The sequence below is a fragment of the Pogona vitticeps genome, chromosome 4, assembly GCF_051106095.1.
Source record: "Pogona vitticeps strain Pit_001003342236 chromosome 4, PviZW2.1, whole genome shotgun sequence".
In the NCBI taxonomy this organism is placed as follows: Eukaryota; Metazoa; Chordata; class Lepidosauria; order Squamata; family Agamidae; genus Pogona; species Pogona vitticeps.
Genome location: NC_135786.1, coordinates 238,934,933 through 238,962,323, shown reverse-complemented (window position 1 = coordinate 238,962,323; position 27,391 = coordinate 238,934,933). Strand labels below are relative to the sequence as shown.

The 27,391-nt window shown below is 48.2% G+C and overlaps 1 protein-coding gene across 1 annotated transcript in view; it reads right to left on the bottom strand.

Annotated features, from left to right (window-relative positions):
- LOC110070157 (1-phosphatidylinositol 4,5-bisphosphate phosphodiesterase gamma-1) overlaps nt 1-27,391 on the bottom strand; it is a 75,113-nt gene that overhangs the window by 33,744 nt on the left and 13,978 nt on the right. Inside the window, exons 2-8 of the mRNA XM_072999447.2 lie at nt 18,563-18,712; nt 14,519-14,612; nt 13,807-13,854; nt 4,237-4,321; nt 3,258-3,338; nt 1,836-1,870; nt 619-691 (exon numbers count right to left, since the gene is read on the bottom strand). Coding sequence (XP_072855548.2) covers nt 619-691; nt 1,836-1,870; nt 3,258-3,338; nt 4,237-4,321; nt 13,807-13,854; nt 14,519-14,612; nt 18,563-18,712 — 566 coding nt within the window. The remainder of the gene's footprint in view (nt 1-618; nt 692-1,835; nt 1,871-3,257; nt 3,339-4,236; nt 4,322-13,806; nt 13,855-14,518; nt 14,613-18,562; nt 18,713-27,391) is intronic.

The window sequence follows — 27,391 nt, the reverse complement described above, 5'->3', positions numbered from 1 at the left end:
CTCACATACGGATTCTACACGATCAGCAAGAAGCTCAGTGGCATTGAGGCAGGAGTCGCACACCGCCTGTAAATAACTTAGTCCTTGATCGTTGCAGGCGAAAGGTGCCGCAAGATGATGGGGCAGTCCTCTCAGAAGAGGAGGTAGACTAGCTGCCATTTGCAAATTTAAAGGAGGAAGAATGCAAGGCTTTATGAGTTCAGCTCTTCTGCTGAAGGTCTTCGAAATAATAATAACCAAGACGTTTACAAGAGGCGCTACGAGAAAGCCAACCTCCTACACGCCAAAACAGGAGCTGGACAGCTTTCTATCAAGAACATGGCAGCCTGCATTCCAAATCCTAATCTGATCAAGGAGGGTGTGTGTGGATTAGATGATTTCCAATCCTATGAATGTGTGAAAAACACCCTCTCAGCAGGCAGGGTTTACGGTTTGACCCAAAAGTCTCAATTGCTGAATCAACCAGTCTTCAGTGACTAAAAGCCTTCCCCCCCCCATACAGTAGATGCTTCTGATGGAAGCCATCTCTATTGTCTCAGTCTACGCCAGACAACCTCCCCCCAGCCTCATTCTTCAGACCCTCGTGGCAAAATAAATACTCTTCCTTTTGAAGAATACCTTCTGATCATATTGCAAGAACTTCTGGAAGTCGTACAACGTGATTTGGCAGAGTTCTGGCCGGTCCACGTTTCTGAGAAGACAGTCAAAGGGAGAAAAATACACAATTAAAAAAAATATAAAAATCTACTTGTATCTCCAGCCATCTCTTTCCTGCCTGTTTGTTAAATCCATACATGAACTTAGGGCAGAATTGAAATGAAACCTCCCAGAAAGATATGCCTACAGCGTTCCCATGGTCACGGAATTTCCTTGCTCTGTCTTTGTAACACTTGCATTCAACTTAGATGTACAACCTGGGAATCAGAAAAATTCTGGAGAAGAATGGTGTCGAGTTCTTAGGTTTAATGGCGGTGCAGAACCTCCATCATCAGAGGCAGCCTACCCCGATCACCAGTCCCTAGATGAGCTTGGAAACCTGAGTACTTTCTCTAATATGCTGGGAAAAAACCATGAAAGAAAAACAGTATGTGAGTGTTAAAACACTGAGAAGTTTTGAGTAGTCAGTTAAGTGTGCAGTAACAACTAGTTAACGAATTGGCATTAAGTGCTCATTAAATGGCATGGATGCATGTGGACAATGCATTCTTAAAAGAACGGCAAAACGGGGGAGATTTTTATTTTATTTTATTTATATTGATGCATCAGATTTAATTCGTCAAGTTGATCTATTATTAAAATCATTTAAACTTGTTAGAAATGTTTAGTAATGAATTAAGGCAACGGGAAGTGGCAGGCATCCCTCAAAGATAAAATTAATGATTACAAATAACAAATCCTGAAATTTACTGTTGAAAATTTCAGTGAACAAGCGTTAACAGATTAATTTTCCCCAACCTCCCAAAAAACCAAAGTGTGGTTTTTTGGGAGGCGGTGGCACGCAGGGTGGGCTTCAGACCCCATTGTGGCCTCCCCAGAGGTGCGGGGTGGTCTCCTCTAGAAAAAGGAACAAGGAGCTGGACGGCCCCCTCTCCCCCCCCCAGGTCTACCAGGACAGAACGATGCGTGTAAGAGCCATTTGGTCATCCTTGAACGAGCCTTTTGACTCTTTACCAGTCTGTCCACACCCTTCCTGGTCTTGGCTCCCCTTTCCATGTGAGTCGACGCACAAAGATAGCCACACAATGAGGCAGGAAACGGACTGCTCCTTAGCACCGCGAAGGGAGCTATTCCAGAACAGGAGAGCCCGGAAACGGAAAGGGTCCTTTCCTACTTACCGTAAAGGGAAAGACAACTCCAGTTGCTCAATGATCTGAAATACAAAAAAGGGACACAGCTGGTAACACAGCAGCCCAACCCACCAGCCGCAAGGCTAACCAACGAATGCTTTAACAAGAGATTTCCGAACACCACATTTAAGTCACCTGGTGGGAATACGACTAGAGGTGTGAAGCAGAGCGCGCCAAGGGAAGAACAAAGATACAGGAAGTGATTCTGAAAGAAGGGCCTATATCCCAGTTACTCAGGTCAGCTGACCTTCGTGAATCCAGAAACAGACGTTATAGGCGAGAAGAGGAAAGTCCTTAACCAACGCAAGCATCTGAGTGCCACAGCAGGCAATTTCTTTCATGTCTAGGATTATGCAAATTAAATTACTTTCTTTATGGGTGGCTGGGCTTCAAATTTTATGCAAAGGATTCCTCTAATTTCACCAGCACGGAAAGATATCCTCAATGTGAATGTGTCTTCAGCTCTAACTACAGGTTCGTGGCTTTTTCTGGCCTTAGGGGTGAGCTGTCCGAACCCGCCCCTGCACTTTCAAGGACGTCATAATCAACGATGTGGTAAAGGTAAAGGTTCCCCATGACATTTAGTCCAGTCGTGTCCAACTCTAGGGTGCGGTGCTCATCCCCGTCTCCAAGCCGTAGAGCCAGCGTTTGTCCAAAGACAATTTCCGTGGTCACGTGGCCAGCGCGACTAGACACGGAATGCCATGACCTTCCCACCAAGGTGGTACCTATTTATCGACTTGCATTTTTACATGTTTTCGAACGGCTAGGTTGGTAGGAGCTGGGACAAGCGATGGGGGCTCACTCCGTGGCGTGGATTTGATCTTACAATGGCGGGTCTTCTGACCTTGCAGCAGAGGCTTCTGCGGTTTAACCTGCAGCGCCACCATGTCCCAACACTGTGGCACACGGACTCTATTACAGCAGGAGTCTATGTTTTTTGCACGCCGTACCTTTTATGCTTTAGCTCAGTCTTCCAGCTGCCCCATCCTGTTCAGAGGAACGGGCCAGAATCCCGCTGGGACTTCTGTCAGAACTAAGTAACTTGTCACAGCTAATTGTGGCCAGTTTATGAGGTGTCAGGGCAGATGCTGGTGGTGGGCCAAACAAAATTTTCCACCCTGCACCTTGCCGATTAGCCATGGCTGCTCATGACAAGTTTGGCAGAGACCAAGACGGTTCTGGCTACCCTTTGGTGACCAAATTTGGTACGCGTTTTTCTTGTATGCCCCCATCCCTCCACCGCGAATCCGCATGGCCAGGGCAGCTTCCTGCAGGAGAAGAAATCCTAATATCGTAAAATACAGACGCCCACAGCACAGCAGAGGATAAACACGACAATAAAAACAGAAGCTTAAAAGAGGATTCCCCCTTCAATCAGGCGTTGGAAGACTTCCTCTGCTGACTTACCGATTTCTGGGCATCAAACATGAGGTTTTTATAGAAGTGTGCAAAGTGGCTGAAGGTAAGTTCATTGCGCACCTCCAGCTCCTAGTCAGGCGAAGAAGATAAAAGGAAGAGTTAACGAGGATTGCCTTGATGAGGTTTTCTAAAAGTGTGCAAAGCTTGGGGGAAAAAATTCTTATGTGGACCAGAACTCTCAAGAGTGCCTCAAAAACAGCAGGGCCAAGGGCCATCGTAGCTCGGGGTGGGGGGGTGGGGAGGGAGTTTGGGAGCTCTTGTCTAAAAGGTAACTTTTCCAAGTTCCAAGGATCTAACAGGACAGTTTGCTTTCTAGCTGGCAGCGGATCTGCAGGGCCTCGGAAAGATCTCTCCCGCGTTGGTCTGCTAATTTCTTTTCTTTTTTAAAAAAAGCCTGGCGATTTTAACGAAAGTACTTTGGAAACGTCTCGTAATGCAGGGGCTCTACCACTCCGCTAGATTCGCTCATCGGGGAGCGAGCGCCTGCCCCACCTCTGCCTCTCAAGCCCTGTGGATGCTGGAGCCTTCTCCAGATCTTCTGCACAGGTTGGCTGAGCTCATGGAAAAAGCAGGGGCAGCCACCGCACCCTCTTTGGGGGGGGCATCTGCTCCTTGCCCGCCCCCTACCACCCCCCACACTTCATGGTCATGGCCATGTCTGCAAAGCAGCAAAAGTTTATGCAGGCTGTGAGACTGGACTTGAAAAGTAACTCACAGAAGTGCTAAGAAATACTCATGCCTCAACAAAACAACTTGTTCCTGCTAATTACATTACATCTGGAAAGTAACTTACACTCCAGTACCCAGAAAAGTAACTAGTTACAAATAACTATGTTACTAACTAGTAACTAGTTACAAGTAGTTAGTTATAAGTAACTATGTTACTACATATATTATCTGTAACTAGATACTTTCCAGTTCTGACACACAAAGCAGACCAGCTGAGGAGGAAAGGGTCTCTTCTTACCAGAAGTTTGTCCCGTAGGAACCTCATGTTAGGCACGCGGTAGTTGACCTGGGGAAGCATGGCCTTCAGATCCTTGGGGGTGATGCTGCAAGGCACAGAAGGGGGAGCAAGGCAGAGGTGTGAGCACACGGGGTGAGCAATAAAGGCCCAAACCTCCGTCTTTATTCTTTTCTGGACTCAGAAAGATAACTTACTCCTGTGTCGTATGCCCCAGCCAAGTGCCATGATAAACTTCCCCAATTAAAAAAAGCCAAAATGGTGCAGGATAATGGAAAGCATTTGTAGAATAAAGATGCAAAGAAAATGTATATCTTTTCTTTTATCTGATAGGAAAAGCAAGCCACCCTTGGAAAGGAGCAACGGCTGCCAACGGGCTGAAGCTCTTGTTCTCTGGCCCAGTGGGGAGAAAACGTCCCATTTCCCCCCCCCATCCTTTTTTTGCAGGACTGCAATAAGAAAAGTTTCACATCCCTCCTACAGACTTGCACACAAAGCAATTGTGGGGGAAAGGCCACGGGTCCCACGGACTCAGGAGGAGAGGCGTGGACGGTCATCAGTGGCCCAGGAGAAGAGGGACCTGAAAGCCTGGATGCCCGTTGGATCTGCCCGGTCCCCGAGATCACTTCCTAAACCCTTTCTCTGCATGCAAACTTAGGGGCGCAGGGGACTCTCTCTCTCTGCCCCAGATCTTGGAGAGAAAGATCCACAAGGCACCGACAAGGCTGGCCCGGGAGGACCAGTGGGGGCTAAGTCGCCGAGGGCCGCTTCCTCTCCTTCTCGGGAGGTCTCACAGCTGGAAGGACTCAGAACTCAAGAGGGAAACCGGTCGCACCGTGGGGCGCAGGGGAGAAGCGCCCCAGCCGAGGGTCGGGTTAACCCCAAAAAGGCAAGCTTCAGCGTCTGGAAGACTTGATATTCTCCCGTCTTCATGAGGCTTTCGTGGCTTTCGACACACAAACCAGCCAGAGGTTTCTTGGGTGGGCAAAAGTCCTGATCCGTCCCTGCTCACAGGTCAGCCTTTTGTGGCCCGAATGACCCACCGGGCCGCGGTGCAGGCTCTGCCCACACGGAGTGAAAAGCCAGCCCCGAGGGGCACAAGGCTGCCCTGCTTCTTCATCTGCTCAGACCTTTGCCCAGGCCTTCTGGGCAGTCGTCTGCCCAGTGTTCTGCGGGACCGACCGGGTCTGGCCCCCAGAGTAGCTGCAAGACTCGGCAGAACCCATCTGGAACACAACCCCAGATTCCAGGCCCGAGGCGGCAGAGGGGCGGCCCTACTGCCCCCAAACTCTTCCATGGCAACTCCAACCTCCCGGCCTGGGCTAAACGGAACCAGCTGCTCCACAGCTTACAGACCAAGTTCGTTTGAGGGGACATTTCCAAGCGAGGGATTCTTAATGCCTCACTGGAAGATTCCCTCCCGTCTTCTTCAAACTGCCAAGCAAGCCTTGCATGCAAAAGTCCTGCCGCCGAAGGACAGGAAACAAGAACCTGGCCGGAAGGACGAAGACGTTCCGCCTGAGACAGTGCTCAACGCTCCTCTTGCACACAGAGCCGGATCCCCCTCCAGATGTGCTGGGCCCTCAGGCACCCCAAGAGGAGGGAGCAGTGAGCCCAGATGTTTATGATCAGTTAAGCCTCTTGCACGGCGTGAGGATAACAGAGCAACCCGTCCTCTGCACACCGCGTGCTGCCATTTTCTGTTATCTTACTTCACTCTGGTGCGGTTTTCCCAAAACTGGCTCAACGCACGCATGTAACGGTGGCTGCACACTGTTAAGTCCACAGGTCTGAAGAGGTGGACTTCCTGGCCACAAAAGCTCATGCTGAAATAAATTTATTGGCCTTAAGGGCATCACAAGAGTTTCTCTTATTCACACACTTTGCGGCTCTCGCTGCTGAACAACACTGGCTGTTCCAAGAGGATATAGCAAGATGCATGCATGCGCAGAGAGGCGAGCCATCAGGTTTGTGCGAAAGGCACAAGACTCAGCCAGGTTGACGAGCCCACTGGCAACACCAAATGCAACCTGGTCCCCAGGTGTTCTTGGACAACAACTCCAGAAATCCTGGCCAGAACAGCTGGTGGTGAAGGCTTCTGGGAGTTGTAGTCCAAGAACATTTACAAGAACATTACAGTATAGCCAAGTTTGGGAACCACTGATGTAATAATGGCTACATGGCAGGGAACTCCAGGCTGTCTCTGAGGGTTTAGGAGCAGACACCTCTGAATCAATCTAACCAGTTAACTTTTGTGCAAATACTGTATATATTAATTGTATTTTAATTGTTCAAAATTTTATTGTATTTTAAATGTTGTAAGCCGCCCAGAGACCTTTGGGGAGAGAGAGAGAGAGAGAGAGAGTGCATGCGCAAGGTAGATGCGTTTTTCAATGCAATCTAAAAAGCAGATTGTTTTTCAAGCTGGGTCATAAATGATGGGAGGAACACTTCACAACACGTTAAGTCCATTGGTAGGTGGCTTCCCCCACCACGCTGGGCTAAAATAATAATTATTTGAAAAACAGGTTTCTGTTGAAAAGGCCAGATGAAAAGTTAAGTGACCAGAAGATAAATAAGACATTTATTTATTTAACAGATCATCATGTCCCATCTTTCTCTGGGCTGAACAAAAGACAAGTTTGCAATGTGAATTAAAACTAGGTACAGTTAAAACCCGAAGCTGAGGCTCCAGTACTTTGGCCATCTCATGAGAAGAGAAGACTGCTTGGAAAAGACCCTGATGTTGGGAAAGTGTGAAGGCAAGAGGAAAAGGGGACGACAGAGGACGAGATGGCTGGACAGGGTCACCGAAGCGACCAAAATGAATTTGACACAACTCCGGGAGGCAGTGGAAGACAGGGGGGTCTGGCATGCTCTGGTCCATGGGGGTCACGAAGAGTCGGACGCGACTTAATGACTAAACAACAACGACAGTTAAAACCACATTTAAGCTGCAACTCAGGAGTACAATGCCCCCCATATCTGCCCCTGGGGTTAAGATGGCATCCTGCATTTCAGAGGACTGGCTACTGGCCTCATCGGACATGCTGACGGCAGAAAAGAAGTGCGATCGGGCAACTCAGACGGTATCCACCCATGAATTACGTTTCTGTCCAACCTCCCCATCGAGGAACACAGGGCCAGGCATATAGCCCTGCCAATCCGTCTTGACGCTATTTAATAAAACACATTTGCATAGCTCAAGACGTTTATTTAGTGAATGTTTTATTCCAGCGTGGATGAGAAATGAGAGTTTGGGTATAAATCAGGAGATTATATCCTGATTTATATTCCGTGTTCTGGCACAAAACGTTTTAGGCTTTGCCGTTCTGTCAAGGCACCCCATCCATCTTCAAAAACCGACAATAGCGAGGGGTTAGGCCCGTTTTGAAATCGAAATTGGATTAAGGCCTTTCGGGTCAACAACACAATACCCAGCAGAACGGAGAGTCTTTTAATGAAGTCATTCCACTGGGATTAAATTAAGTACGCCATATCGGTGCCACACGGGGGGTGGAAGGGGGGCTTTGATTGAATAATTCAAGTGTAATTACGATGGCTGCGTCTGGAACGAACTCCTTCAGGATTAAAAGGAGAAACTGATTAAAAAGAATTTGAGTAAGATTGAAGCGGGTCTGAAATTAATCCCGTGGGAAATAAAAAGAATGCTGAGCACTTCATTCCTCGCGAAATATAATCTCTGTGGATTACAGCAAATTCTCGTCTTGGCTAATTACAGATGGAGTGTGACGTCCTTTGTCATCTTTACAGATGAAAAGCACACCCTCCCTCCAGCGCTCCACTTTTTCCTCGTCCGGTCCCACACCCTTCCTGCTCCTGCACGGACTCCTGTTCTTTCCGGTCCAGCATCCTGTTTACTGATTGTGCAGCGTTGTGAGGGGGGGGGGCAAAGGCTGGAGTGATGATCCCTGGCCAGGATGATGTGTCTCACTCAAAGGGGGGGGGGAGCTCCTCATCTCAAAGACTCCCCGAGTTTATTTGGCATAAGCTTTCATGGGTGACTAACCCTCTTTTTTTAAATGCAGAAAAGCTGGTGTCAGATAAAACTTGCTAATTTTTTTAAGGTTCCTAGATTCCCTTCTGATTTTGTGACAGACTAATGGGTTATCCTCCTGGAAAGGAATTTAGCCAAGCTCCCTGTTTCGTAGAAACACCTTAAAATCGCTCCCTGGATGAGGCGAGACAGCAGCACAAGAAAATGGCCATAATGATTTCCTAAATAACAGTGTCATAACAAGGGTGTGCCATCCATGTTTTGATTTTTTTGGGGGGGGACTCCCAGAATTCTCCAAAAATCCCCCAGGCAGAATTCTAGGAGTGCCAGCCCATAGGCACACACCTACCTTGCACTCGCCTGAACAGGGCCTTATTTTCCAGGCTGCGGGCCTGTCTCTGGCCTACTGTTGCTAACGCACACAAAAAGGAAACTTCCCGTGGTGATTCCATCGAAGCCTGTTTTCGTGGGAGGTGGAATCACACTGCCCATTAGATTGTCTATAGAGGGTACAATCCAGAGAACTGCAAGACTTCCCAGCAAAGACAGTTTGCAATTTGAACTTTAAGAAAAGTTAGGCCCAAATGGAGCCAAAAGGCCTGAAAAATAGGCCCTGGTCCAGGTGAGTGCAAGGGAGGTGGGTGCATCGGTGGGAAGGAACTTCCTGAATACTGCCTCGTGTGGGGGGGGGGGATTCTCAGAGAATGTTCAGAGGTGCAACCTGTCTCCCTACCAAGAAAAGAAAAGAAATAAGGAAAGAAAAAGGAGCAAAGGACAGAGAGGTCCATGCAGCTCGGGAGGGACATCCTGTTCCAGGTGAGTGAAATGTAGATGTCTCTAGCTGTGCAGTTGGGGACTGGCATGTTTTTATTTTGATAGGCATTGTTCCTTGATAACAATGGTCCTTACAAAGATGGCGGTTGAGCTCCTCTTTTAATTCAGGGCTGTTGATTTTCAGTACGATTTGTGCTTCGATGCTAACCACTTATATGTGTGGCTTTCACTGCTTTCATTTCCAACTCACAATCTGCGCTCTTTGCTTCTGACCGGGGAGAAAAGGCAGGATATGAAAGGAATGAACGAATGTATATTTCTCTTTCGGAAACGGAATTTTTTCATTTGGCCTTTACAACGGAAGTCTACTTTCTGAAGCACTGCCCTCCAAGTCGTCCTTTGATTTAGGCAGATTTGAAGTCAGACCCCACCCCAGACTTTGTGTGTTTCCCATTGGGAAGAATAAATAAATCACAATGGTCACAAGGCAAGTGAAATTTCCATTTGCCAAATGAAATCAAAAGACCAAGGCAGTCCTTTGCCCTATTCGGGGAAAGGAGCCCCATGCTGGGCCGTTTTTGAGCCTAGTTTGACTCAAGACTAAGTTCATTATTACGGCTGCTTTATAGCCCTCCAGGTTTCTATACAGCTTTCTTCAGGCTCTCAGCCACATTACACAGACACACACTCTTAGACCTCGCAGAAAGGCATCTGTTCCCACTCCCACAACTTTAACCTCCTTTTTTCCCTTAGAAATATGAGACTTTTAAATGAGAATCATAGAATAAGGGAGTTGGAAGAGGTCGCTAAGGCCATTGAGTCCAACTCCCTGCTCAATACAAATCAAAGGAGATCTGTCAGGTGATTGTCTAAATATCTCTTGAAGGCCTCCAGGGTTGGAGCCCTGCTCACTACCTCCCCTTGTGGTCGTGGGTTCCATTGTCGTACTGCTCTAACAATTAGGAAGTTTTTCCTGGTACAGTGGTGCCTCGCATAACGAGCGCACTGTTTAACAACGAATCCGCATAGCGATATATTTTTTTAGATCGCTAATGCGATTGCATTGCAATGTTTTAATGGGTAAAACATCGCATTGCGATGATCGGTAAGCGTTTCGCTTACCGATCTTCACATTGCGATGTTTCTAAAACAGCTGATCGGTGGTTCCAAAATGGCCGCCGAGTGCCCAAAATGGCCGCTGCAAGTGTTTTTTGCGCGGTTTCCTCGCTTACCAAGGGTGCGAAAATGGCGGCGCTATGGAGGAACTTCGCTGAACGGTGAGTTTGGGCCCCATAGGAATGCATTAAACAAAGTTTAATGCATTCCTATGGCTTTTTCCGTTCCATTTAGCGATGTTTCCTCATAGTGACGATTAATCCAGAACAGATTAACGTCGCTATGTGGGGGAGCACTGTATTCAACCAAAATATGGGCTTCCTGTATCTTGAGCCCATGATTGTATGTCCTGCACTCTGGGATGATCGAGAACAGAACCTGCCCCTCCTCTGTAGGGCAGCCTTTCAAGGGTTTGAAAGTGCTAACCTCTTTTTAGAAGGTGGACGTGGCCTTTTTCATCCCCACCTTGTCAAAAGTTGGTGTGGTTATCCTGGGAAGTTCCTGAGCTGCTGGACGTATATTTTAGTCCTTTGGGGAAGCTGCATGTGGCCCGTGGATGTCGCGATGCCCATCCTTGTCTTACTGTCTTGTCCAGTGTCTTCTCAACCCCCACCCCACGCCAAGTGACCGCTTTTTAATCATCAGAATTCCAGTGGTAGCACCTACAAGCTTTGGCACTTGGTGGAGGGGGGGCTGCGAACATGTGGAGCCAGGAAACATATCTGATAAACGTCGCTAGACTGATCATCTGCCGCTCAGAAGAAGAGCGGATCTCTGAGTCAAAGGAGGACAGCCTTCAAGGGAAGGTGGGAGCCACGGAATGTTCAGAATCGCCCGGAAAAGGCTGGAGGCTCAGGCTTGGCTAGAGGCAAGCCCTCACTAGGTATGTAAACCTACGGTATGTCACGGCCACACCTCAAGAGAATGGGGTGCAAATTTGCCACTCCAGGATTGGGGGAAATCTCTCTGTACTTTGAGAAGAATCTGTAACTCCATTCAATTTGGCGAGCAACTGGTATCTGCCCTCTCCCCCCCCCCGCCTTGCAAATATCGTCAGCTACTTTTTCTGTTTAGCTCAAGAACTTTGGAAAGACAGTGTTTACGAAATTCACCTCCAGGAATTAGTTGGGCCTGGGGCAATTGCGTACTGTCCCTCACACCCAAGTTTTCCAAGCTCTGCTTTCCGAAATCATTTTCTTGATTTGAAGCTTTTCATCTTCCCGAGACATAGAGAAACCCCTGATAAGATGGGCCAAAAAAGGGTGCTAAAATTTGATTTAAAAATATGTAGACCGAGCTCCCTGGGAATAGAAAGGAAAAGGCTGTCATGTGGGGAAATGCATGGGAAGCTGAAGGAGTCAAACGTACAAAGGGAAAAGGGGTAAAAGAAACCCACTGTGCTGACTCAGTTATGCTTAAACAGGCGTGGACCCTCACATGAGGGGGGGTCTGTTTTTGTCTCTCACATTTTGTTGCAACATGCTGTCAAGCTGCTTCTGAGTTATGGCAACCCTAAAAGGGTTCTCAAGGTATGTGAGATGTTTAAAAGTGATTTAACAATGTCGCCCACCCCGACATTAATGTCCATGGCCAAGTGAGGATTTGAACCCGGGTCTCCTATCCATGGCACCAGACAGGCTCTCAGGCCTTTGGATGCATTACAGTGGTGCCTTGCACTACGATGTTAATTCGTTCCACCGAAATCACTGTAGAACAAAAATATCATAAAGCGATTTTAAAAAGCCCATAGAAACGCATTAAAACTCAATTAATGCGTTCCTATGGGCTTGAAACTCACTGTCCAGCGAAGATCCTCCATAGTGCGGCCATTTTCGCTGCCTGTACAGTGAGGAATCCGTCCCAGAAAACAGCGGGCGGCCATTTTTTAAAATCCAGCAGCCATTTTGAAACCGCCGATCAGCTGTGTGAAAATCTTTGTTTTGTGATAATCGGTTAGCGAAGCAGGTAACCAAAAAACCCTATAGGAATCATTGTTTTGCGATCGCTTTTGCGATCGCAAAAACTTCTTCATTATGCGATTTCTTTGTTAAACGAAGTGTTCGTCTTGCGAGGCACCACTGTATATTAATTTTAGGGTACAGCTTTTTTCTTATTTAGCTTCATTGACTAGGGCCATCAACAGAATCCCACTTGGTTGAAAGGTGGCAAAAATCCTCTCTCAGGTTGACTTTCTTTCACAATGTGTCTCTAGTTACTGCTCTAAGACACATGTGTGTGTGTGTGTCTGTGTCTGTGTGTGTGTGTCTCCCCTCCTGACAAAAACCCAGTCTCTTCACACAGCAGAAGGCACAGTACTGCAAGGTCTGCAATCCGATAGATTACGCCATGCCAATTAAGTCTGTTTTTCTTCTACATGCTTATTTTGCAAGACTCAATCAGCTGGGAAGGTCCAGGGTTTCACCGAATTTCAAAGATCATGCGGCGGACGGGTATAACAAAGGAGACATCGAACTGAGAAAGGAGCCAGGGATGGGGAGATGATACTGTGGCAGGAGATGATCTGCTATGGGGAGAAAGAGACGGAGCTGTTCTGCTGACAAGAGCCCCCTCCCGACCCCTTTATAATCTGATCATGCTGCATCTCAGAAGCCAAAGAGTGCAAAGGGACCTCAGACTTCACAGAGTCCAAGCCCAGCACCATGAGAGAAGTCCCTTTCTCCACCGTTCTTTCCCAGCAACACATTTCTCTACACAACTCATTAGCAAGAACATTCTGCCAAGACTTGGTCTGAATCCTCCTTGCCTATAAACTGAATCTATCTGTGTCTCATCTTTCCAGAGTACGAAAACACAAATGTGCTCCATCATTTTACACCACAGCTCTGGGAAGACATCTGTCGCACTGCCTATAAACGTCATCCCTCTGAGCTCCGTGGGCCCAGGTTCTTCCCCCTTTTGATGGGTTGCTTACCAGGCCTGAACTGTAGAGGACGCTTTGAAAGGGAAAGAGTTCTCACGACTGTTAAGGCTATCCCTTGAGAACGCGGTTCATTGAAAACTTCCGTTGGGCTTTCCTTTGGAGGGCAAGACAGGGGAAATTGCTTTGCATGTCTTTTTAACGGTTGGTAACCGACACAGCGAATCAGCAATGCTTCGACAGGGCTTTAAAAAAGAAAACTTTCAAAGCATCACTGATACGTTAGCAACCATATAGAAGAAATGCAAAACATCTCCTTTGCCCTGCCTTCTAACGAAGACCTGAGTGGATGTTTCCGATTAAAGAGCTTCTCCAAAAAGGCAGCCCCCCGTCACTTTGACTCGTTCCAGCCATCCGACACGCGGCAACTGAACCACGAAGGAGCGCTCCTACCCTCGTGTAAAAAAAACAGGGTCCACATCTTTTCTGACTGTCCTTTGAAAAGCCTCCAGATCCCAGCATTGGTTTCCCTCTTAGTCCCGCTGAGCGGTTAAGTGAACGCAGAACATCTCGGGCCACCGATGGCTGGAGCGGGGCTGTGAGGGAAGGGTGGCAGCCTCGGGATGAGGAGAGCGCGACCGCCCTGCCTATGAGCAGCACCAGGAAGGAGGGGGCCGCTAACCTAACTGGGGGAAAGATGCAGACGTGGATCAGCTCATCAACAGAGAGCGACTGTTACCCTTCAGATGCCACCACAGGAAAGGCCCCCCCCCGCCCCCTCACTCACCTGCCTTCTCTTGATCTGTCCATGGAGTCAAACTGTTTCCTCAGCCACCTATAGAAACGAGAGAGAAGGAGTACATGAACCTTACAGGAGGAACCACAGAGGCAGAAAAAAAAAAAACGGCCACATGGCACAAGAGGCTGAACGTTTTATACGGTATCTTCTGGAAAATGTACACTGGGGTTGTTGGGGGTTTTTTTTTGCTCACAGGAAGGGCAGAATTCTGCTCTTCTATAAATGTTTTTGAACACAGCACCTCCTTCCTTCCATACGCGGGCACATGCGTGGCTGGATCAGACCACTATTTTGTGTTGTAGTATTGACCTTTTATCCGTCTGTTTGTTATGTTTTATTCTCTCGGTTCTGTTTGATTCATTTTAAACTCTCTTTTTTTTCTTTTTAGTGTCATTTAAGTTTATATTGTTATGTTAAATAGGCAAAAAACCAAAAAAAAGAAGTCAAAAAAAGAGTGGTGTCCCTACAAATAGATGCCTACGTGAGACCATGAATTGTACGTTTTCTAAAATCCCTCTCCTGCTTAATAATCTTAGAACCGCAGAGCAGGAAGGGACCCCATGGATCGCTGAGTCCAGCCCCTCTCACGGAGAGCACTGCGGGGGGAATTGAACTCTCAACCTCAGCCAAGTGCCTAAAGCCACGGAGCTCCCCGGCCGCTCAGCTGTACCAAAGCACATCTCCTCTCCCTCTCCCGCACCTTTCGATCTGCAGTGGTGTCTGGGCTCGCTGTGTGTCGGCCACCAGCCAGTTCAGTCCTGCCACCCAGAGATTGACATCATCTTCGCAAAAGGCTGAGAAAGAAAAGAGAACAACAGAAGGTGAAGGAGGAAAGAGAAACGGACCACGTCCTCTCTCTCTGTGTGTTTTTCTGGCCCAAAGGAATGTCTGTCGTGAATGCTGGAGGCGGGACAGAGGCCCAGTTTCTCACACGCAACCCTCAGTCCACCTCCCGTGCGCCCGGCCTCCAAGGTTATGCCATGTAGTGTTCTCCTTCGGCAATCTCCATCGAAGAAGGTGCGAAGGTCTGCTGTGAAAGGAGGGCCCTGGCAAAGATGTACCAATCTTAACCGTTCCCTTTGGCGTGGAGAAGAATGGCACATTGGGTCACTGGCACAGGGGGAGAGGAGACCCGGACGGCTCCGAAGAACAGCCACCAGCCAAACCGTCTTTGGTTCTCTGCGCCGTTCCTCACAACTCCGGGGAGTTGTGTGACTCTAACGAAACCTCTGCCGTCACCCCAGAAATGGTTTCAGAACCTTTCATGGGTCGTGAGCAATGCAAAAAGCATCTTTTTTAATTCAGAATTCAGACTGATTTCCCATATTCCGGAATCACGGCTTATACTGAGACACTTAGAACGGTCTCTTTTGATTCCCTGGGGCAAATTCCTTTTATCTCCACGGGCCAGATAAAATCCCCATGGACACGGAAATCCACATGAAATGATTAAATCATAGACTTGACAAACAGGGACTGGTTTAAAGAGTATGCTTCTACCGATGCAACGCCTTCTGTGCTGCCCTGGCACCCTGCGCTTGGCACCACCTCCGTTCCTGACAAGAGTAAACGTCGCTCTAGTCAAACTGGAGCAGGAGCGCCGTGGCATCCGGTCCTCTTTAGGGATGGAATTGCATAAAACTGTACACCCTGCTTGCCCAGCACAGGCTGAGAAACAGAAGTGGGGGCAGGTATGCCACACCCCATCCATGTTCTGTTAGTCAGAAGACGTTTATTTGCTCTGGCCCGTGGCCAGGGCAAGGCGGAAAAGCCCGGACGGCGCCACCCTTCGCATTCCAGAATTAGAAGGAAACCACAACAACAAGAGCTGCAAGGCCAAAAGTAAAGTTTGAGGATTAGGAGCTAAAGTGGGAATAGCTAGGGTTTTTTTAAATAATAATAAAAAAAGTGAATTGAATCTCTTTACCTAAAACTTTTTGGAGTATATATTTTAATTGTTTTCTCTTTTGACTGTATTTATTAAATTGTCATAAGCCGCCCACAGTCCTTTGGGTAGTGTGGGCGGCATATAAGTTAAATAAATAAACAAATAAATAAGACAGTAAAACAAATGACATTGCTGAATTACAAATCACCATCAAAGCAGAATGTCTTTAATGGTAGGGAGACAGAGGAGGACCGTTCTCTTTTTTAGCTGTGCATCTCTTAGACTCCCAAGAAAGGGATGGTTTTGACCCCTAAGGTAGAAGAGTTCAAGATCCCCAACATTAGGGTTATTAAAGGGTACCCAGTGCCAGTATATAAAGGAGAAATCATGATAGAACAGGGCACGTACGCCCAGTTAAGTTCCACAAACATGTCTACCACATTCTAAACTCTTCCCGAGACAGCAGTTCTTCTGAAACACTTGTGGACACTGTCAGAAATCCAGATTCTGTAAAGATCATCTAGGCTGCCAGAAAGGCAGTTCTAGGAAATAATTCTCCGCGTAATGGATAAATCTTTTGAACCCTTGTACAAAAGCCCAGCTTCTCTTTGTATGTGAAGCTGCTATACAGTGGCCAGAATCCTACTGAGATGTTACTCTGGAGTAAGTGAAATCATAGAAGCTGTGAGGAAGAACTGCAGCTAATTATCAGGGTGCTGGTCATGTGGCTGGCATTTCTTTTTAGTTAGCCACAATTTGCTGCCACAAAATAGTCAGTTACACTTCCTTCCGAGTCGAATTCCAATGGGATTCTGGCCAGGACGACTCAACAGATCTTGTTCCTATGTTTAAAGCGATTCACATGCACTCTTTAGTCAGAATGTCTGTAAGAATCCTCTAAAGCGGGACAATACTGTATTATCTCCCATACTGCTGACTAGAAGATGCTGCAGCTCAGACACCGTAAACTTCAGACTGGCAAATTTATGGCACAGGTAAGCTTCAAACAAGGGACATCCTGTTTTGTAGTAAAGATGGGATTTTTGTAATTCTAGGAGGTCCCGTTCCAGGCGTCATCAGGAATCCTCCCAGGAAGACTTCTGGGGGACTGGAAGAGGAGAAACCAAAAGGCAAAAAGGGATCGGAAAGAAGATGGGAACATCTCCTCCGTCTCGCTGCTTCCCGGGAGTCACTCCAGTACTTCGTGGGAAGAGTTAGTCCGACGACAAGCTCTCCCTCTAGAGCCATGGTCCCCAACCTGAGGTGCCCGGATGCTATTGGACTACAACTCCCAGAAATCCTGGCCAAAACAGCTGACGGTGAAGGCTTCTGGGAGTTTTCGCCCAAGACCATCTGGAGACCCAAGGTTGGGAACCACAGTTCTAGAGTCTACTGGGTGGCGAGACTACTCTTCCCAAAGACCACCGGGACGACTCCCAGAATGCAGTGGGACTGAGGGGATGGCGGTAGAAGGACATCTGCTTTGCCTTCCAGTTTCTCCTCTCCTAGTTCCAGAAGCATGCAGAGGCAACATATGGGACTGGAAGTGCTAGGATTTTAGAAATCTCATCCCTTCCATGTACGTCTGCTGTAGCCACTACAAGGCCATTTATTCTGATTTTTATTAAACGGTCTTTTGAAACGGCCTTCTGTTATCATGATTTGAAGACAAGCCACCATTCCGAAGTATTTACAGAGAACTAAGAGCCCAGCGGGAAGCTAGTTTTCCCAACTCTTTAAAAAAGTTCAGAAAACCTCTTAATAGCCAGTGGAGGAGACAAACTCGATTTTGATCTCAACCCGTCATTTGGTTTATCTGCAAATATACATGTACGAATTTACCTACCGTCACATCTGAATTGTAAGACGTTTCAGAGATCAACTAAACTATTCAACTGGATTTCAAACTTCGCGAATGCCCCAGACGCCGAAGGTGACAAGCTTGGGTGCAGGACTGTGGGAGGGGCAGCCCCCTCCAAGCTAAAAGGTGGCTCCAGCAACATGGCCTGAAAACGTTTTTGGACATGAAATTGTTTCCAGAAATGGAAAAGCTGTGATTCTTCAAGGAACAGCATTGTCTGCTGAGCAGTTAAGCTCTCTGGAACCATGGCTGCAAGTGGAAACCTTCCTTTTCAGGAAGCTGATGATGATTTCCTCTTTGCATGCAATCTTACAAATGAGTTTATGACCCAGTTAGAAGCAAAGGAATCCGTTCCTCTGCGCAGAAAAGAATGCTGAAACACTAGGATGAAATCTTAGCTGACAGGAACAAAGGCCATGACCATCCATCACGCAGTTTGCAGGATACGGGCCAAGATGTCACTGCCTTCCCTTTTGCTGACATCGGTTGTCCCTGCCAACTTTCCTCGCAGCCCAGAACAAACCTAGGTGTTTATCTAAGGATGTAACACAAGCCTACTGCTCTCAAAAGCAAATGGTAATCTATGTTAATTTAAGCTAGCGGCAAGGACCGCCAGCCTCAGTTTACTCAATCCAAAGCGGAGGCGAGACCTGCAGAGGCTTGCCAGCTGTATCCTAGCTGTTCTATCTTCTGTGCCAAAAGGAGAGCATGGGCGTGTCGTCCATAATTTTCCAGGTTAAAAAGTGGGAACTCTTAAGCGAGCAGTGGAAAGTGACCGATATGAGAGGGCACCTTTCCGTTCGAGCTGAATTTGCCCCAGGGAAAGTCAATATTGACTTTTTTTTTTTTAATGCACTGAAGTGGATCTGGATTTTTCACTTCTGCAAGGCAGATCGGTTGCAGAGGCAGCAAACATCGTGATCCTCCAAGCAGATCAATTTTGCCTCCCCCCCTCCCCATGCCAGAGGTCTCTGCCCCCAACCCTCCTCACTGACCAGCCAGGCTCAACGTCTTCAGCCTGAAATCCATTCCGTACAAGATGACGAAACACAGGGCCGAATCCAGCTTCCGGGCATCTTCTGGATAACGTTCAAAATCCCGGGAATTCTTCCCCGGACGGATCTCTTTAATTTCTCTGATATCGACTGCAGGGGGGGGGGGGGGAAAGAAGAAGTAAATGTTTATTCAAAGACCTGGGAGGATTACACTATCCCACCCACCCCCTTCGATATAGTCAGAGTTACTCTGTCAATCATTCAGCATCTTTCACAGCCCATCACGCTCTTGCGTTCTGCGTTAATTAACCTGCAGTTAGCACCACCATCTGGTCCCACATTCCAAACCAATTCATAAGATTCCCAGAGAGGTATTTATAAGGAATTAATTAATCTAAAACTGAAAAAACACCCTGTTAGTGCCTGATTTTCATGTCCTGGTGTCACGACGTCCAATGTTACTACTTGTCATCGAGATAGAGTCCTGCTTTCCTAATCTGCTTTCCCTGACGCAGGCAGGGTTTCCAGACTGGAGGCTTTTCAACCACGGTGCGGCAGGCAGGATTCAACCAGGGTGGCTCTCCTGACCCAGAGATGCCACAATGGGGTGGAGGGGACAGGCTTTTGTTGGGTTTTCTGTGCCACATAAAGGCTGTGTGCGGGCTTGTGTTTGCACACACGTGTTCATCTCTGTGTTTCTTGCTACACATACTGGCCATGGCCATTGAAAAAGGCCCCAGACAGGGAACTTTACACCCATCCCAGCCAGGTAAGACTTTATAGACTCTCAGTGAAACTTTCTCTGTTCCCACTTTCCAGCACTGGGCCCAGTAAGCTTCTCTCCATATAAATCCCTTTAGTCTACTTTTCCCACAAGGTAAGCCTCATGCTTATCTTGGGAGGAAAGCGGTGACAAACCTTGACAGGATCCTAAAAAGCAGAGACATCACCTTGCCGACAAAGGTCTGTATAGTCAAAGCTATGGTTTTTCCAGTAGCGATATATGGAAGTGAGAGCTGGACCATAAAGAAGGCTGAATGCCGAAGAAGTGATGGTTTCTAATTGTGGTGCTGGAGGAGACTCTTGAGAGTCCCCTGGACTGCAAGGAGAACAAACCTATCCATTCTGAAGGAAACCAACCCTGAGTGCTCCCTGGAAGGACAGATCCTGAAGCTGAGGCTTCAATACTTTGGCCATCTCATGAGAAGAGAAGACTCCCTGGAAAAGACCGTGATGTTGGGAAAGAGTGAAGACAGGAGGAGAAAGGGACGACAGAGGACGAGATGGCTGGACAGTGAATCTACCAACATGACTTTGACCCAACTCCGGGAGGCAGTGGAAGACAGGGGGCCCCGGCGTGCTCTGGTCCATGGGGTCACGAAGAGTCGGACACGACTAAACGATTAAACAACAAGCTTCATGGGCTGGCAGGACCTGATCGCCCCAGGAATGCTGCCATGCCATCAGGAAACCCAATGTTGATGTGTGGCTTGCATTTCGTCAAACAAGGGCACTTTTTTTGCGAAGCTGCCTGTGGGAGGGTGGGTGGGGGGTAACATTGAATGTGGGGCAGGATGATGGGGCAGGTGTGAGAAGCAACACCAGGTGAGCACATGTGATGCTCTTCTGAGGGCTACAAGGGCCAGGCTGACCTCTCTTTGGCCACGCCAACGTCCTTCATGCAATCCCCATATTCCATGATACCAATAACAATGGCAGATTTTTCCTTCTTTCTTTATTCGTATCAGAGCACGGCACAATTTAAAACTATGGACCTATATGAAACAGAGGTATAATTAAAAGCAGGTTAAACTATTAAGATAATTAGTTCTGTTTCTGACCAGAACCAGGCAACGTCAATAGCATTATCTCGGCCATTTGCTAGCTCTTCTTCTATACATGAGGTTAGGCATCAACTGTATGCACGTTAAGTGCTGCATGGATTGAATTTCTCCACACACAGAATATTTGTCCTATATCCAAGTAACCCCATTTGACTTGATTATTCTTTGATTTTTGATTGAGCCCCCATTGTCCTGTTTAATGGGTTTGATCCCCCCACCCCACCCCACCCCACCCACTCAGTCTCTCCCAAAACACCACCTCAGGATTATATTTTAAATAACTCCCGATGCCACATCTCACTGCCCCTGTCCTGGGATCTTCATAGCTGTGCTGCGGCATACAAATATATCTGTAAACACACACTCTGGAAATCAGAGTCTTTGACCTTAAGCAAACTGGAAATGGGTGCCAGCAAAAGAGTCAAAGGCAGAATTCAGCCTGCAAGGGTCAATTCCTGCCACTGCGACGGACATCCCCTTTTCTCCCCCATAAGTCTCTTTCTCCTGCCACAAGACGTATTTCCTCCCACTGGATCCTTTCTCCGCTTATGGCTTCTTCCGCTTTTCCCTAACTGCTCTCCTGAGATGTTGTTCCACCCTTTGCTAATGAGTCACACGTCTTCCGCCAGTTTCTGTTCCCAAGGCTTTCCCCATCTCCAAACCATCTGGATAATTTTAAACTTCTCTGATCATCTGGATTTTCTCCCCTCCTTCCATTCTTAAATATGATTCTTAAGAAGAAGAAGAAAAAAAACCACAATTATAGATGTTATCGGCTGATGCACTTTTCACTCTGTGACTCAAGGATCAGCCGTTCCTAATAGTCTGGGGGGCCCTTTCTGTTCTCTAAGGTCATACCTGAGAGACAGAGAGAGTGGGCACACGAGAGAGCACACAGGTATGTGGATGTATATGTTGTGCACACGCATGCACATGTCTAGAGCAGAAATGACTGATAAAATGGCTCGGTGCCCTCTTTGTGGTCTGAGTCAAATTTGGCACATCAAGTTGGCCACGTTCCTCGGAGCTGGCTTGGCCAACGTCTTATGTCTCATCGTTTTCGAGCGGCGCAGCCTCCTCCTCTGGTCTCTCCATTGCCACACCTCAAACTCCCAGTGGAAAAAAGACCAAGATGAGCCAGCCCGGATGAGGTCTCTCTACAGACTCGGCTCCAGATCACCTGTCCGAAACGGCTCAGCCTCTTTATCTCTCTGCTCTCCGGCTCCATCTGCTTCCTTTTTTCCCTTTCTTATCTGCCCCCTTTTCCCTTTCTCTCTCTACGCACATCCACGACCGGTTTCCGTCCTGCTCTCTGCCATTCTGAGCAACAAAAGCTAAAGCATGAGGTGGTTCTTGGTGTGGGTAGGCCTTTATGGAACCAAACAACTCTTGACTGAAGCATGTTGTCTTTCCCCCTCTGCAACGAAGCAACACAGCTAGAGGCTCACACCCTCCGGCATGCACGGTGTTTCATGTGCACCCAACGGTAACCCAGCCAGAGGAGCTGCGGGTGGCGGGTGGCAGGTTTGCCTTTTGAGTCCAGGGCCTCTTACACAGTTTTCCCAAAGGGATGGTTGTAAAAGAGGCAACTTTAACTTCTTGGGCCGGAAAGCTGACAAGAGATCCCACACCCTCATGCAAATGTGGCAACAGGGCTGCATCCGTCCCAGTTGCTTGCTCCTAACGCAGATGTCATTCTCTCCGGATATTTTCCTTTGTTTTCTTTTTTACCCCACCGTCTCTAGTTGGGATCACCATGTTTCTGGGAGTTTCTCTCTCCAGCCCAAACAGGGGCTGCATGCTTCAGTAGGAGAGGAGATCCCGAGGGATTAGCCGTCATTTTTCTATCCCGACCAGGTCAGGCAACGGATTCTCCATTCCTGGAAGTAAAACTTGCCATTATCCCAAGCTGGGTCAGAAAAGTCCACAGACGCCTTCTTGGGATTTTAGCTCCTCTACCGATCCTGAAGTCTCAACATCTGGAGAGGATGATTTTTGGAGCTTTGGCATCCAACCCCTGCCATCTCTACTCCCTCTACAAAACTGGCAGAACCTGGAAGCTCACCTGTTTTTGATACTCCAGCAGCCTAAATAAAGGCATAAACCATCCTGGTGTTTTGCTTCAGGCCACCTATTTCATGAACCCGAGGGCTGCCCCCCCTTTTTTTCCACTTTCTTGAGTGCTCCTTTTTGTTCCCCTTCCAGAAAAATGTACCAATTGTCAATTCCCTTCTAATTAAGTGTCCGTGGAATGTGAGGTGTGCTGAAAAAAGAGGGGGGGGGGAACCCTGATGCAAATTCTCACAGAAAGAAAGGTTTGGTGCCTTTGGAATAATGGATTAGCAGTTGTGCTAGTTTAATCCGGTGTTTAAAATCAGCTATTTTATGCCATAATCTCATTGCAAATGCTTTAAAGTGTTTCTCGGTAACCTTGATTGCTCAGCAGTAATTATGGCACCCCTTCTGCAGACCAGGTGACGGAGGCTGACAGCTCGCCTCCTGCCACCCTCGTGTGTCCTGGAGACTGGAACAAGACTGTTTTCCTGCTTTCAGATGTATTTCCCAAACTATGAAACTCCCATAGTTAAGACAAGGGGCCTTTGAAGAACAAGATCTTGAAATATTAGCTGCCTGCGCGCTAAAGACACCCTGGGGTCTTCATTCTTCTTTTATTTTGTCATCCTTCTCTCTCTCTCTCTCTCTCTCTCTCTCTCTCTCTCTCTCGGCTAAAGCAGTGCTTCTCCAACTGGGGTCTCTCCAGATGTTCTTGGACTGCAATTTCCGGAAGCCTTCACCACTTGCTGGGCTGGCCAGGATTTCTGGGAGTTGCAGTCCCAGAACATCTGGGGACCCCCACTGGAGAACCACATGATGTGCTGTGAAGTTGTTTCTGACTTACAAGTGACCCTATGAATGAGTCATCGCCAAAGGTCCTGGGCTCAGCTCTTGCAAACTCGAGCCTGTGGCTTCCTTCAGGATGTCAGTCCATCTCCCATCTAGTCTTCCTCTTTTCCTGCCGCCCTCCACTTTTCTTAGCAGGGTGGTCTTTCCCAGAGAATCCTGCCTTCTCACGATGTGCTGGAAGCAGGATAGCCCCCGCTTCAACATTTCTGCCTCCCAAGACAGTTCAGTTTTGATTTGATCTAGGACCCCCGCGTTCATCTTTCTGGCAGTCCAGGGGGATTCGCTACGCTCTCCTCCAGCACCACCTTTCAAATGAATCAACAGTTATTTATTTTCCTATCATACACCTTTTCTCCCGGGAGTTCAAAGCCGCCTACGTGGCTCTCCTCTTCCAAACTTGATTCCCACCGTGACCCTCATTCTGCTTTTGTTTGCTTCATCAGTCAAATCCCTTCGAGGAGAAACCGTCCTCTTCCGTCCGGGAAGAGCAGCCTTATGTCACCAAAAACCTCTTTCCTCTTCGGCCACAACCAGAAGAGACACCGAGACAGATGGTCTCCTGGACCACTTTCCGGGAGACGTCTGGAAACTCATTCCCAAAAAGTTTTGGAGATGGGGAACCCCGAGGGCTGAATCAGTGCAGCATGGATAAGACCTCAACGATTTCCCCACCTTTCCTGAAACCAGCAAGGCCCAAGAAAAAAATGGCTCCTTGTTCCAGAAGGAGCGACGATGCCTTCAAAATATGCCGTGTGCTTGTTCCTGCGGGTATCTTGTCCACTCCGTCCGTCCCTTTAGGGGGGAGCGGCCTCTGCAGCCGTGACTCAAACATCCCTCTGGCAAGGCCACCTCGTTTCCCCCCCCACACTGTTATAAATAGGATTGGGTGGACTTTGAGCCCTTTCCGGAGTCGGACACTAATTTCCAGACCTCTTTCCCAGCCCGGATGCCTTCTAGAGTAACAGCTACCTTTTTGCCTATGCAAAAAATAAAATAAAAATAAAAATTCTTCTGTGTGCGTTCTGACAGCAGCGTGAAATGTGTCGAGAAAATAGGTCACCCCCAACATCACCCACGTTTTGTGGACTGGGGTGTGTGGGTGTGATCCAAGGGAGGGAGGACAACAGGTTAAAAAAGTCCCATCCTAATTTGCCGAGACGGCCCAGAGGGTTAGCAGAAGCTCTGCAGAATCCCAGCCCCGCTCAGCCTCGGCTCTGTGGGAAATGCTTTGGGGAGACTTTTGGGCTCCCTCCCCGCCCGACATGGTGCTGGCATTTTGGCCGTGCGCTGGGGATGGAGGAGATTCGCAGACTCTGGCGCGGATCGGCTCCGCTCTTCCCGTGCCCCCTTTCGGGAGTCTTCTTAGGCGGAAGAGCCATTTTGCCAGCTGATCTCCGAAATCCATGGTTCTGTGAGGAGAAGTGGCCACCTGGGCCTCATCCTGCCACTCACCGCAGGTTAAACCTCTGAGTCAGAACCGCAATGCCTGACAACACCACTGGGATGAAGGAGGAAGTTCGCGCTTAAGCCAAGGTCTCCCACACTGACGTTGACGGAGGCCACTCTTACAGGAGATTCTGCTGAGATTTCACTGGCGAAAACAAAAAAGGCACCCATTCTTCTTTCCCCGTCTTGACTCCCCATTATTTTGACACTCTTCCGCTTTCTGCATTCATGCACGCTGCAATGGCCTGTCCTGGATGCTTTTATATTTAATTTAACCTCTGAGTTAAACGGCCGCTGCGTACTCAGCAGAACTCCTGACGCCAGGGCAATGGCTTTGGAAAAACAGGAAACAGCCACAGATTATTGTTCCATGCAACTCAGAGGTGCAGAAGCTCAGGGTCAGCTCTTCTGGAGTCCTCATCCGGCCCACTGGGGTTTCCCAAACTCAACCACGCCTTTTTCACGCCCCACGGTCCTTCCCGATTCTGGGAGTACTGTTCCCCCCCCCCTAAAAGTCTGAACACCCTCTCTTCAGCCTTAAAGCTACGAAAACAATACCGTGGTGCCTCGCAAGACGATGTTAATTCGTTCCATGAAAATCGCTGTCTTACGAAAACATCGTCTTGCGAAACAAAAAAGCCCACTGAAATGCATTGAAACCAGTTCAATGCATTCCAATGGGCTGAAAACTCACCGTCCACCGAAGATCCTCTATAGGGGTGGCCGTTTTCGCTGCCTGTAAAGTGGGCAATCTGTCCTGAAAACCCAGCGGGGAGCGATTTTGCACAGCGAGTGGCCATTTTAGAGAACCGCCGATCAGCTGTTTCAAAATCGTCGTTTAGCGAAAAATCAGTTCCCAAAGCAGGGAACCGATCATCGTTAAGCGAATTTTCCCCATAGGAACATCATTTTGCGATCACAAAAACTTCATTGTCAACCGGTTTCGTCATTTAACGCGGCAATCGTTACGTGAGGCACCACTGTACCAGGAAAAGCTGAAGGCAGCAGGAAAAGAGGAAGACCCAATGTGAGATGGATTGACTCCATAAAGAACCTCCACCTTGCTAGGCTGTTGACGATAGGACTTGGAGGGGGGCATTCACAGGGCTGACAAAAGTTGGGGGCAACTTGAGGGCACATAATGACAACGATAAGTGCTTTAAACAAGAGTAAATTGGTATTTCGGTGCCACCCATCATTGGAATGCAGTCATCCAAGAATGTTATCTGACACTGAATCTGGCTCTGTTTCGAACTGGCAGCTGGTCTCCATGAGTCTCGGGAAGGGATCTTTCTCAACACCTGCAATGTGGTTCTCTTTAAACAGGAGGTCCACCAGCAACTGCAGCCAGAAGAAGCAGGTGATCTTTCCTTGGCTGTTAAGCGCTACCAAGGTTCATAGCAGCACTTTGGAGGAGACCCAGAAACAAGCCCGTATCTAATGACGTTGCTCAGAACTCAGAATTATGCGGTCTAACTACGACCAAGGCTCTTGATAGTCATGTTCTGAATCGGCTGAGGTTTGTAAGCTGTCTTCAAAAGCGGCTCTCTATGGAGAGCATTTCTGCCATGTTTACAAGCCACACAGGTAACTCTTGGGCCACCCTAAGGTCTTTCCTATTTGTTATATGTAAACAGACAAGGCTACAACGCATGCTAGAAGCCCTTCTGCACAACTCCACCGGCAGAGGCAGTACCACCAGCAACTCTGCAGGCAAAGCGAAACATCAACGGTACCCTAATTCTGCAAGAAGATCCAAGGACTGGTTACAGAGGGTTTTCAGCCGTTGCAAAAATGCTCGCCTGAATTCTCCCTTTTCTTGCAGGGAAGGCTTGCCACTGAAGCCCTCTTGAACGGGCAGAGGTGCTGGGGAACTTGGCTAAGATGAGCGAGGGGAGTCCGCGGCCAAAGGGACAAAGCCCAGAAACGTACACCTTAATCACCAGCCTGCCCAGCTAAACTCTTCCGTGAACCTGTCTCCGGTTTGTCTGCTGTTGCCTCCCTCGGGGTGGCTTTATCTCAGCCGCTCAAATTACAGCTCTCTGCCCACAAGCCGCTCACCCGGCCCGGCCTTCCTGAGCAGGCGCTCATTAAGACTCCCTCTGCCAGCCACAGCCCGTGGTGGAGTCATCAGGGTGCGGTTTCTGGTCCAGACCTGGAGATTTGTTTATATGGATAATCATCCTTCTGTAACACTGGGTAAGCGGGCGCCAGCCCTCGGGGGTGATGGTTGGCTCTCCCAAACACTTAGCCGGGTCAGTGGGTGGGTGGTGGGTGGGAGAGAAGGCAAGGGTTCATACTATTCATGGGCAAAATACAAGCCCACCAGATGTTGGTCAATGACACCGTGCTAACCTGCTTGCAAAATTATAACCCGTCTCGAGCCGTCATCAGGAATCGCCTGTTGCAAATGATCCAACATATTTTGCTTTGTGGCTCCGTTCCTTCCAATTTCATGGCCGAAACGCACCATGAAATGAACCACAGCGCATGCACAGCGAAGTCCACCGTATGGAAAAGCAGTAAAAACATTGGGAGGCAGATTATCCTGTCCAATAACCGGAAGCCAGGTTTCCCACTATTTTTATACATGGCAGCTATTTCCAAAATCCTTTAGCCCCCCCCCCCACCAAAA